The sequence below is a fragment of the Zootoca vivipara genome, chromosome 1 (genome assembly GCF_965207765.1).
Source record: "Zootoca vivipara chromosome 1, rZooViv2.hap1.1, whole genome shotgun sequence".
NCBI classification, from domain to species: domain Eukaryota; kingdom Metazoa; phylum Chordata; class Lepidosauria; order Squamata; family Lacertidae; genus Zootoca; species Zootoca vivipara.
In genome coordinates this window covers 114036821-114050203 of record NC_142582.1, presented here as the reverse complement: position 1 = coordinate 114050203, position 13383 = coordinate 114036821, and the positions used below count along the sequence as shown (strand labels likewise).

The window sequence follows — 13383 nt, the reverse complement described above, 5'->3', positions numbered from 1 at the left end:
CTCTGAACCTCTTGGGGAAAGGGGAAATAGAGAAGGGCCTCAGATGACAAGTGCAGGGCCTAGGGCTGGGTCTAGACACATCAAAGAAGCGTTTCAGTTTAAACGCGTTGCTAACTTTGTATGAGAAATTGGGTAAGCAAAACACGGGACTCCACAGCGCCATCTGGTGTCACAGTGTTAGAATGCATAAACAACACATACTGTATAAAGTGTTTTTTCTTTGCCAATGTAGCTGAGTCCCAGATCAGTTTGTATGGTCAGAGGCGGTCCTTAAGGTAATGAGGTCCTGAGCTGTGTAAGGCTTGATAGTTCAGCACCAGCATTTTGAATTGGGCCCGGAAACTGACAGCCGGTGCAATTAGTGGGTAGGAGCAGGTTGCCCTCATTCCACTGCACTCCCCCCCTAGGTTGGGAAAGGACAGGCAAGCAGACAGCAATGGTAAAAGGACTGGTGCCCCCCCCCAACTGCTGATGTGTAGGCCTTGGCAGGTGCTTGAGGACACTGACTCTGCACTCTGCACATGCTTAGAAGCAGCTGCTGTCAGAAGTGTGGAACTGGTGTGTTTATGTGTGTGCTTGGACTAATAATAATAATAATAATAATAATAATAATAATAATAATATGCCACCCATCTGACTGGGTTGCCTCAGCCACTCTGGGCGGTTCCCAGCAAAATACTAAAAACACAGTAAAACATCAACCATTAAAAACTTCCCTGAACAGGGCTGCCTTCAGATGTCTTCTGAAAGGCAACAGGGCTGAAAGTCAAATAGTTGTTTATCAGTTTGACATCTGATGGTGATACCTGGGTGTCATGACCTGGGACACAGGATGTCCTGGCCAGGAAGTATGTCAGAACTCCCAGCACACACATAGCTATGCTTCCATCCTCTGTCACAGAACACGTTTCCGATTCACAACTGACCTTAGCCTGCTCTTTCCACGGCACTGCATGTCTTTATTTGGCTAAAAAGGACCAGCATTATTTCCAGACCTTTGTAGGGTAACAATGGGAGGGGGTTCCACAGGAACCACAGGGGTTCCACAGCCACTACCAAGAAGGCCCTCTGCCAGCTTCCCTGTAGCAGTTCCCTGTAAAATATTTGAAGCCATTCCCTCCCCTCAAGTTGATCAACATTGCCATTCAAATGGTGTGTGCGCGATTATGTGGGGCATACCTGGCCTTCCCAATATTTTATTCAAGTTGGCACCCTGCCCCCAGTTACTCTTCACGAGGCATGGTTTGTCTATAATTGGAGCGAGTCAATGGTACACATGTACTGTATTTTGTTAAGAGGAGGCACATCAAAGAATCATAGAACTGGAAGGGACCACGAGGGTTATCGTGTCCAAGCTGCTACAATGCAGGAATCCTTTTGCCCGACATGGGGCTCGAACCCACGGCCCTGGTCATAGCCAGAATTTTTGTTGGAGGGAGCAGGACTTTTGTTAAGGGGTGTGCAGTTGCCCCCCTGGCTATGCCCATGCCCTGAGATTAAGGGTCTCATGCTCCACACACGGTTTGTCTAAAATTGGGGGGTCAATGGTACTTCACGGCCCTCAGGGGTGAGTATGTGCGTATGTGTAATCTATCTGAACTTGCTTCCTGTCACATGGGCGTAGTGGGGTGGAGGTTGGGGAACAGAAGTCCCCCAAATCAAGTAAATAAATGAAAATACTTGATCACTGACCAATTGCGTTGCAGATAACAGACCCTCCAAGTGGTCCTATTTTCCAGGGACAGTCCCCGATTTACAGAAGCCCTCGCAGTTTCTGATTTGATCCCGAAATGTCCCCCTTTTCCTTAGGCTGCCCCTATTTTTATAGAAGAAATGTTGGAGGGTATGGAGTTATCCGACCCACAAGCTAGCTGAAGCCAGCCCTGTATAGGGAAGTGTGTTTTTTTTAAAAAAAATGTTTAATATTTTAATATGTTTTTATATATGTTGGACGCCGCCCAGAGTGGCATATATATATAATTTATAATTTTATAAATAATAAAATTATTATGCTAAAATGGGATGTCCCTATTTTCATCCGAGAAATGTGGGAGGTTATGAGATAACTCGCTTCTGCCCCCCAACATAAAGCCTGCCCCCACCCCATAAAATAAACCCTGGCCATGCCCATGCCCTGCCACAGTGGGAGAAGAAGAGCCGCTCTGCACGGGCTCAGAGGCACCCTCGCCACCGTGGGGGGGGGGCAAGCAGAACACAGGAACCCTCCGCAGAGGCGTCGAGGGGAGGCACCGGGGTCTTTTAAAAGTCTGCGACCCCCGGTGACCTCCGCGGGGGTTTCATCCGAGGAAGCTGCACGCGGCGGCTGCCGCTGTCCGCGCAGCGCTGCCCCCTGCCGGCGCCGTCGGTTCCCGGGCCCCGTTTCCTTCCTTTCCCTTCTCCTTCCCCCTTTGGCTTCGGCGACGTCGATCCGAAGTGAGGCGAGCTGGTTTCCCCTTGCGGAGGCCGGCCGCGTCCCCGGGCTCTCCGGCCCCGCTGAGCCCCCGCTTGAGGGCGTGTCCTCCCGGCGCCCCCCAACCTTTCGCTGCTGGCCGGGGGCGGCGAGAGGAGGAGACCGGCGTCGCGGGAGGAAGTGGAAGCGGCGGCGGCGGTGGCGAATAGCGGGCAGGCGGAGAAGGCTTTGCAAGCAGCGAGCAGAGCAGCCGCGCACGAAGGAGGCTCCGGAGACTCGCCAGATTCGCCCGGGGGTCTTTCCCGTCCGGCTTCGGGTTCCCGCCGCCTCGGGCCATCGCGGCTCCTGGGAGGCGGGAGGCGGCGGCAAGCAAGCAAGCAAGCAAGCAAGCAGCAGCTAGCCTCCGCCTCCGCCTCGGCGCCTGCTCCATTATAAAACGGACAGGGGAGGAAAGAGAAGCCGGAGAGCCTCTTCCCGTCGCCTCGGAGCCTTCCGGGATTCGCCTCGCCGCCGAGGGGCCTGCAGAAAAGGGTTGCACCCAACTTGCTGCTGCTGCTGGTGCTGGATCTGAGCCCTGCAAGAAGCCCTTTGGCGGGGCGAAGTTTCCGGATGGCTGCTGAGAGATTTCCCTCCCTGGCCATCCCCGCCTCCCTCTCCAGGAGTCCTGCTGCTTAAAAGGAGCGAAATCCCAAATAGATGTGAAGCAGGAAGCTTAGAGACCTGCCCTCCGCTCCCCCCCCCTCCAGAGTGCCAGGCACCCGAGAAAGACTGAATGGGCGTCCTGTAGAGACAGACACGCGCGTGCATATATAGAGATATATGCAGATTTCCAAGTGAGTGCCTGCATCTTTTTTTCTTTTTGCATACGGGGTTCCTTTCCCGACGCGCACGCACCCTTCTGCTCGTTTTCTTCTTTTTTTCAAAAGAATAACTTGCTCCGGGGTGCAAGTGGAAGGGAAGATGCAGACGTTTCTGAAAGGGAAAAGGGTTGGCTATTGGCTGAGCGAGAAGAAAATCAAGAAGCTGAATTTCCAGGCATTTGCAGAGCTTTGCAGGTAAGGAGCGAGGATCGGCGGTTTATTATGCTATGCGTGTGTTTGTGACAAAGAACCTTCCTTTCCCTTTTCTCTGGGACTCTTCTTTAACTTGGCACTTGAGCATCCCTCCCTTCTCCCGAGGATGTTGATGTGACGGGCCTCTTGCTCCTTAATCATCCTCTGGTTAGCAAATTGAAGGAGCAGTTGCACAGTGCAGCTTGGCTTAGAACCTCGGTAATTGCCAGTTGGGAAATCCAGTCTTACAAATCATAACAACACCCTGATCAAGGTGAAGAAAAGGAAAAGGAAAAGTGCCCAAAGCCACAATGATGTGAAAAGCTTATAATTTGCTTGGCTTCCTCCACCCCCACCACCCCTCTCCTGATTCACCAAAAACAGATGGGGTATAATGTGCGGCTTTGGGGATTATGTAGACATGTGCAAGGTTTCTGAATAACATATTGAGGAAAGTTTCAGCCACGCTTGTTGTTGTTTGTGAATTTCCTGCGGCGTAAAGGCTCTCGTAGGTAAACTGGTCCACCAAGGCAGTTTCCTAAACACTGGAATAGGCAAAAATGACAGAATGTTGGTATGCTCTCTAATAGAGCGAGCCACATACATCTGAATAACTAACACACTGCCTCACTCAATTTCGCCTTCCTGGACCAAGCATCTTTTTGCAGCGACAGCCTCATCTCCCTTGGAAAGTGCAGCCGTGGAAAGGGTTCTCTCTCAAGCCAAGATGGGCCTAAATGTTGCAACAGTATTTTTGCAGAAACCTAAAGAATGTGAAATGCACTTAAGGGTCTCTCTTTGCTTTGCTTCTTTGGGAGTTCGATTAAACCTACATTTGCATGCTCCTGTTCAAAGACGTCTAGGACTTATTAATGGGGAAAGCAAGACAGGCTCTTGCTTTGGCTTGAGAACCAAAATGGTAACATAATGGTTCATGCTACTAAGAACTGAATAAATGAATGAGCCGATTGTCTTGGTATATAACGCAAGGTTGAGTTATATAGTGGTCTCGCTGAAGACAGTGGGGGGTTTCATACGGCTATTTGGGAGACTTCTTGAATGGTTAAACACTATTTTATTTATTTTTTTGCCAGTTGTTAGAAGTTGTTTTTCAAAGGTGGCTGTTTTCCATGACTTCTGCTATTCAGCCACTGTTCTGTGCTGCTTATTACCCTTGTCTTGACCTGAATTCCCCAAATCAAATATTCCAGATAATATTTTAAGTTAAAAGCAAGCGAGAACAATCAAGTCTTTATTCTTAAACACCCAGACAACATTCTGACCGTGTTGCTAATCCAAGGGTACTTTCTTTGCTCCTTTAACAAAAAAAGGGGAGAGATTTCATCTGTTTGACTATACTGTCTAAGCAGTATCTCCAAGTCTTTTTGTCTCAAAATGCAATGCATGAACTTCCTCAGTGCTTTTTTCAAGGCCATGGCGAAATGCTGGGGGTAGTGGGAGTTGTTCCCCCTCCTGCTGTATCGCAAGTTTATGGAGGGGAAGATATTCAAGTAGATGTGAACATCTGGGAACCTGAGCAGATCCTAGCTGTGTGAGCAGAGTGCCTTCAGTATGTTGAAGGAATTTTATGTCCTCCCAAGTCGAAGGAAAGCCTTTTGGGTTACTTACGCAACTCGACATGTCCTAGAACATAGAAATACTTGCCTTATGCTGAATGAGACCATTGGTCCATCTAGTGTGGTACTGTCTATGCTAGCCTGCACCAACCCAGTGTTCTGCATGTTTTGGATTGCAACCCTTGTCAGCCCCAACCAGAATGGGCAGCGTCAAGCATGTTTGGGAGTTGTAGTTTAAGACAGCTGGAGGACACCAGATTGGGAAGGCTGTGTACTCTCCAGGATTTCAGACAGAGCCCTTTCCTTTCTTTTTATTTGTTTTAAGTGTAAACATTTAATGATGTGGACTTGAAAACACTGGAAGCTGCCTTATATCGAGGCAGACTCTTGGTCCACCTAGCATCTGGTTCTTTCATCTCTTTCAGGCTGGTGCTTGTAATAGTGCTTAGCCTTTTTAGCAAGTGCAGCACAAGACAAGTTTGAATAGTACGGTATATGCAGTACAGTATATATCCAGCCCCATTGGCCTGTAGCGATGGCGAGCAGACTGGGGAAAAGTCGTCCCTTTCCAGATATAGATATAGCAAGGCCCGTGGGTCCGATTACTTTGCAAGGAGTGCTGCAAACTCCCATTATGTGTTTAGCCCCCGTAACATGGGAAAGCAATTGAACCCCAGACAGTTGCATCTAATAAACAGTAGCAAGGGGCAGGCATGACAACGAGGCAGTGGTAGAGTGGAATTTTAGAATTAGTACCCAAAGTAACAGGAATCTCACACTTAATAAGATAGACAGGGTGCATATTTTGGTACTGAGAAAATAACTTACTAGTTCAGACATTGCTGGAGCACCCCTGCACCCCTGGCTGCTAGTTAATGGTAGATTTGATGCAAAGTTGCGTTGTGGCTGCCCGAATTCTTCCACAATTCCCACCTGTTTTTTTAGCTGGGGGAGATAGCAAACCCCATTTAGCCCCAGCCCCTTGCTGAATATATTATGAGTTGAGTTTGACCATTTATTAGAATTTGTCCAGTATGTTTCTTTGTCCTGTATCAAAGCATCTCATCAAGGTGTAGGTAGGGTTTTCTCCAGTCTCTGAGCAGTTCTCATGTAACTTACATTGAGAGTGATTGCACGAGCCCCTTATTTTGCTCAGCTGAGATGTCACAGTCCCTAATTTCCAAACTATGGTTTGGTCATCAGGGAGCAGCACACTGTGGGTTCTTTTGCACCTTCTTTCCCTCTTATGAATGACCCCCACCCCTTCCATCGTTTACTGTAACGATAGCTTAAAGGTAAAGGGACCCCTGACCATTAGGTCCAGTCGTGACCGACTCTGGGGTTGCGCGCTCATCTCGCATTATTGGCCGAGGGAGCCGACGTATAGCTTCCAGGTCATGTGGCCAGCATGACAAAGCCGCTTCTGGCAAACCAGAGCAGCACATGGAAACGCCGTTTACCTTCCAGCTGTAGCGGTTCCTATTTATCTACTTGCATTTTGACGTGCTTTCGAACTGCTAGGTTGGCAGGAGCTGGGACCAAGCAACGGGAGCTCACCCCGTCACAGGGATTCGAACCGCCGACCTTCTGATCAGCAAGCCCTAGGCTCAGTGGTTTAACCACAGCGCCACCTGGGTCCCCATATATATATATATATATATATATATATATATATATATATATATATATATATGTTACATATATATATGTTACATATATATTATGGTTAAATATGGCTTGATTTAACCAGGATTGCCCCAAACCATGGTTTGGAGATCCACGTCAAAACCTTGGTTCCAAATCATGGTTTGAAAGCCCAGTCTAATGCCAATCAACACAATTCTTTTAGGGTCATGAGTACAGTATGTTACTAGCTATAATGGCTGGGTTCTGTCTCCACCTTCAGAGGCAGCCATGTTTCTTAATACAAGTTGACCAGTGCCACCCAACATCTGCATCTTCAGCATGACTCCTGATTCCATTGCATCTTACTTCCCCAAAGCTGACTAGTGCTCTTTCTTATGGTCTCTTATTCCCTATTACTTCTGTCACCACCAGCTCCTCTTCCCAGGCTGCTTTTGGGTTCCAGATTGCTATGGAGGAGAAGCAGGGCAGGTTGTGAAGGAACGATCGATCTGCATCTGCAGAGCATTTTCAGGCTTGATGTCACAAGTGATTTTGAGCCTTGCTCGTTTCTGTAAACACGTGCAATAGAAAATCTAAGAAAGGTACTGTATGTTAGTATTGGATATATACCTCCTGACCTGGTTGGAGGCCCAGCCTGAAATTCCTACTGAAGTCACGAAATTCTCAGGAATAAGCAGGCCGCTTTGTCAGTCTCGTTATCTCTTAAGTAGGGAAGATCGGAGATATGAACTGTAAAGTCAAGTTCTTCATACCAGGAAGTGTTATGTAAGTAAAACATTACTGACAACTCTGGTGTTTCCCCCTCAAGCACCTGAAAATTTAGGGACAAAGAGAGAGCTCCTCATGGAAATACGATAGCAGCCTCACTAGCTTAGTTACCCGAAAAGTTACCCGAGAAGGCTCTTTAAAAAATAATAATGGAGGCAATTTTGATACACAGTTGGGGAAACTTTTCAATGAGGTCGTATGACCTCTTTGATTAATACTCTACTCTTTCCAAATCTTTGCAGAAGTATAACATGCACATGTCTACGCTGAATTTTTATTTATTACAAATGTGTTTTGGTAGATAATCTCTGCAAAACTGCAGCATAGCCAACTGTTGCATTCCCAAGTGCAAGCTTGCAGGGGCTTTGACATGCACAAATCAGGACTTGTCGCCATGGCAATCAATCTGGATGAACTGGCTGAGAGGAGAAATCAATGGGATTTGGGGAGCAGCCAGTCATATGGAACATGATATTGTGTGTTGGCCCTCTTCTCGCAGAGAAGGGGGAACAGACAGTAGGAATATTTTGTTGCAGCCTGTCGATTGCAGCTTCCGGTTCTGATTTGATAGAATCGTAGAGTTGGAAGTTGGAAGGGATCCTGGGGGTCATCTAGTCCAACCCCCTTGCAATGCAGGAATCCTGCCCATAGCTGTCTCTGGTTAACAGCCAGATGCACTGATCGACTGCTCCATGAGGATGATGGCTGTACCTTTGGAGTGACAATTGTAGCTGTGATAGACACCTTGAGGCACATATCGGTAGGGATCTCAGAGTGTGTGATTGGTTGCTCATTTCCATGCTGCTGGAATTGGAGGGCGAATGGGAGAAGGGTGGAATTTTGCCACTCTGTTCACCCCCTCCAGTGGAAGTAGGAGGGATGGCTAAAAAGTTCTCAGCTCATCACCATTCCTTATTAGAGTGAGAACTTTTTTCTTTCTTTCCGGAGATTCAGTTTTCTTTTGTCAATTGTGCATAAGGAACCAAAGTTGGACTTCTGTTTATTTTTCCAAAGCATCTATATCCCGCTCTTCAGCTGGAAAAGTTCCCACCATGGCTTTTTAATAGGCTACCCTCTATTTTTATTTATTTGTTTGCCAATTGTTTTTAGAGAATTGATCTGATTCAGTGTTGGTCATTTGTTCTGTATATTATTGATTACCCAATAGAGATTCATCGGGCACCATTTGTTTTAACTTTTAAACCTTTGCTGAAAACCTTTCTATGCTGCCAGGTTTACGCAGACAATTAAGAGAGCATCTACTGTAAAAAAAAATTGGCTGATGATTTTTTAATATGTTGTATGTGGCTTTTATTGTATATTTGCATGGTTATGAACGTGTTATGATTTTTTTAAAAAATGATGTTGCGGTATATAAGTCTTCTTTATAAATAAGTACTGCAAGTTTAAGATTTTAAAGTTCTACGAGTTCACTGTATACCTCCTTGACGTTGCATTTTATAAATAGCTTTATAAATAAATAAAAATAATTAGTAATAAAACATTTATTGGAATCTTGTATATGATAGAAACTGGATTAGAAATTATTGCACATTGTGTGCAGAACACTAGGGACAAGATGCCAAGCATTAGAAATTAGACCAATTACAATCTGCAGCATTAATCAGCTTTTTTATAGCTATGAAGTATATTGCATATCCTCCCAGGAATTCTCATTAACTTTCCCCCTCCACCCTGAACTTGCAGAGACTAGATAGTTGTGTTTTTTCTCTGTCAGGTGCTTCCCACGTGCCAGTTAAGAGTTTATTTTTGATTCCAAAGTAAAAATTAAGCCCATTTAAGAACAGTTTAAGAACAGCAGCTCTTGTTCCCTAGGATGCTTTTTAATACTCGAGTATGAGCTGTAGATTGGATAAATGTATTTGCCTTAACTAGGTTTTTAAGAACTGTGAGGTTTCTTGTGCTAGCTGTTAATTAGATTTTTGCAAGTTTTATATTAAAAGGTAGGGATGAAATGGTACTACTAAATGTTTTGCTATGCTGGTGCGCTAAGATTTGTTGATAATGCCGGCATCATAACGCTAAGAGTTTAATTCTTGGTGTTAGTGCCTTCTGAGCTCAAATTATCCGGAAGGGAGAGCCAGTAGGTAGAGAATTGGAAATGGATTTTGGAGAGTTGGGTTCCAGGCCGAGTGGTTAGCATGGATTTGTCATACTTTGCTCACATTTTACAGGGCAACCATGTGACGACACCATCATCCTGTCATTATTCTCATCTCATCTGTGGTTCGTTGATTTTCCCCACACTGCTGAAAGTTATGACTTTTTTTCAGACGAAGGGAAGAGCATTACAAATATACAGTATCTCATTTTATCATACATCGCCATGTGAGGGCTGTGCAGCCTATCAATATTTTGGGGGGGGGGGTATCCAATGAAGTAGTTCCACTATCTGAACAACTTTTGGCTGTGCGAGCGGAACTTTCCCTTCCTCTCTTCTCCCCGCACCCCCCATCTATTCTGGGTCCTCCCCGAAACAGATTTGGGGAGTGAACAGATTTGGGGAGGGCATGAGGAGAGGGAGAAGTTCTGTTGTGCGAGCAGAAACTCTTGTGCTAGCAGAAGCTCTTTGTTAAACACTGCCCCTTTCAAATTATATGTTATTTTTTAATAATAATAATAATAATAATAATAATAATAATAATAATAATAATAATTATTTATACCCCGCCCTCCCCAGTCAAAACTAGGCTCAGGGCAGCTGACACCAGTCAAAAATATCCTTTCTAATCGCCAGCCCTTAAACATATTACTGAAGTCTTTCATCTGCTGTATACAGAACAGCTCTATGCTCATGCAACAATTACATTTGCCACTGGTATGCTAGTGTTATAGCAGTGTTTCCAGAAGCAAACAAGGAGAATATAAATAACAGACACTTAAATATGCAAATCTCTCTGAAACTTCATTTCCTAGAGTTTAGTGCAGCTTGCCCTGAAGTTTGCTTTAAGAGTTCAGTGAAAACCTTCCTTTATTGGCTTCATGTAATCTGTTGATAGTATACAATTTTGAAATCGTTAGCTTTTCACCTCAGCCTTACCGGTGTGACTTCAGATGTGAGCTATGCTGAAATCGGTTTCTATCTCTTAGCCCAGTGATCTTCAACTCTGGGTGCCCAGATGTTTTTGGACTGCAACTCCCATCATTCCTTGCCAGCTTGGCCAATGGCCAGGGATGATGGGAGTTGTAGTCTAACAAACATCTGGAGACTTGAAGGTTGAAGAATGCTGCCTTAGCCTAATCTACTTCACAGGGTTGTTGTGCGGATAAAGTATCGTGCCACCTTTAGTTCCTTGTGTATAATTTTTAAATTTTATTTTTTTTAAAGGCACTGTGGTGGCTGTTCCTTAACACCCTCACCTACCCAAAATGGTTGGGACTTGTGCATTGTCTGCTACGGAATTAATGTTGGGTGGTGTGTTGGCACCATGTGGTTAGTTAAGGATTAGTTATGCTGAGTCTAAGGGGGGGACGATCCCAGAATACCTGTGGAGGCAATACCCTGTCCCAAACATTTCAAAGACGTAACTTTTGATTTATTTATTTTTTTAAAAAAAGGTGGGGTAAGGGGGATCATTTTGAGAAAGAGCACTGCAATATACTACACTTAGCATGGATTAATTTCCCTCTGTATCCCTCCCTTCTTTTGAATTGTGACAAAGCAAGATCTCTGCAGCAGAGATGACGACTCTTTGAAACCTATTACGTTACAGTCTAATTTGGGAGCTGAAGTACAATAGGTTTAACACGGGGGCAGCTCTTTCCTCACCTCTCTAAGGAAAGCTTTCAAATAGGCAGGCCAAAGCCTTTCAACGTCTGCTGGGGTTGGTGCACTTTTGGTGGGGAAGCATTTGGAAAAGCCATCTGTTTGCAAGCGGAGCGAAAGAAGAGCCGGCAGGATCAGACCAAAGAACCACCTAGTCCCGCGTCCTTCTCTCACACTGGCCAACCAGGTGTGCCCTTGGAAAACCTGTTCACAAGAGTGCTCTCCCCTCCTGCAGTTTCCAGCAGCTGATATTCAGAAGCTTTGCTGCCTCCATATCTGAACTGAATGTGAAGCCAGTGCACTGCTGGGCACGTTCCATTTCTCTTCTTCCTCTGCTCTCTTGCCTACGTTAGCCAGATCACCGCAGGTGGATGTGGGTGAAAGTTACAGACTGATGTCATGCATGTGCCGAGAGTGAGAGGGAAACTGCAAGGGGAAAAAACTTGAGTCTCTGTTCCTCCTTCCTCTTGAAACTAGCCATTGTGTGCTTAGTCGGAATGGAACATTTTCTCTGTAGTCATTATGAGAGCATAGGGTCAGCTGGCCAGATTTGAGACACAGGCCCTCAGTTGCTGACTGCTCCATTAGCATATACATCTGCCATAGCTCGGTGGTAGGGCACATGCTTTGCACAGGAAACCTAGGAACTGGTCTTATACCAAATCAGACCATTGATCCATCTAACTCGGTATTGTCAACACCAACTTGCATAATTTCTTCAAGATGTAAGGGACTGAACCCAGATTAATTTGCATGCAGAGCTATACACTCTGCTGCTGAACGATAATAAACCCTTTTCTTCAAGTGCAAGATTCTAGGTTCAGTTCCCTGACATCTTAAATAGGACTGAGAAAGGACCCCCCCCCCCCGACTCAAATCCTGATCCTGTACTAAGGAAACTAGATGGACCAATGGTCTGATGCCTGAATAAGGTAGCTTCCGGGGTACCTTTCTATATTGTTAAACATTCTGTCGTTGCTTCATATAAGACCACATTGTATAAATGAACTAGCTTAACTTGGCCACAGAACAGGTTTGTCCGTAAAGGCAAAGAAATAGGTTGGAATATTTTAGATTTGCCCTTTTCTCTCCATAAAAGTCTGCAAATAGCTTTTATATGCCATGAGTATATAATGTTCCTTAGCCCTTTTGTTTCTCTTTTGGAGGAAGGAGCATATTGCGTTACAGCCTGCAACAAGCAGACAGTGAGCTGTTGGCATTATGCAATGCCAAGAACTAAGTGTGTGCTGTTGAATATGAAATTCTAAAAATTCTGTGACAAAGGATAAGTGAGAGAGCTAACAGTGTCTGCATTACGCTAGCTTCTTGCATCCAGTGGGAATACACACCATGGATAGTAAACTTGCATTCCAAATGCTGAATTTAATTGCTTTCTCGTAGTGTGTCATGGCCTGTGCCTTTGTGGAGAATCCCAGTTACCTTATGGAGCAGCCCATTTACATATTTACTTATTGCATTTTTACCCCACCTTTTCTCCAGGGAGCTCCAGGTGATGTGTGTGGTTCTCCTCCTCCTTGTTTAACTCCCACAACAACCCTTTAAGGTAGCTTAGGCTGAGAGCCAGTGACTGGCCCAAGGTCACCCAGTGAGTATCATGTCCAAGTGGGGATTTGAATCCTGGTGTCTCAGGTTCTTGTCTGATACAGGAATCTACAAATGCTGTCCCATATTCTTTTGACCTGTTGTCCTACCTCACTGAAATCTAGATCTTAACATCAATGTGGTTGGTGTAAGGTTGGCGTGTTTGTTGTTGAAATCCAGGCCACCTGCCAGTTTAGCCTCATCTGCAGGAAATGACTCACAATAAAGAGTTCTTGCCTTCCTCCTAAAATTCAGGTTTGTCTAGTATGTAGGGGAAAGTGGTTCCATAGCTTTGGGGAAAAGGTAAGAGAAGTATAGCATTCTGTACAGTATGTACACTATGGTGCATTTTGCATGTAGCATTAACTCAGACTATGGCTTGGCCCAAGTGAATAAGTGTTGGTGTATACAAAGCGAAAATTGCAGCTATTTCATTCTCCTCTTGGTCCTGCTGTTTCCATTCTCCTTGGAGCTAAGTGTTGCATGTGAGCCTGGGCTTATAGTTTGTTTCACTTGAAACAAACCATTAGCAATAAGTCA

At 45.3% G+C, this 13383-nt stretch overlaps 1 protein-coding gene across 2 annotated transcripts in view; it reads left to right on the top strand.

Moving 5' to 3' along the window:
• The first annotated feature begins 2409 nt into the window (after positions 1 to 2409).
• The window catches only part of ITPK1 (inositol-tetrakisphosphate 1-kinase), a 129301-nt gene continuing 118327 nt past the window's right edge, over positions 2410 to 13383 (top strand). Inside the window, exons 1-2 of one of the 2 annotated variants that reach the window (XM_035107068.3) lie at positions 2410 to 3243; positions 3337 to 3465. In XM_035107068.3, coding sequence (XP_034962959.1) covers positions 3230 to 3243; positions 3337 to 3465 — 143 coding nt within the window. In that variant the 5' untranslated portion in view covers positions 2410 to 3229. The remainder of the gene's footprint in view (positions 3244 to 3336; positions 3466 to 13383) is intronic. The other variant, XM_088655265.1, reaches the window with a different exon arrangement.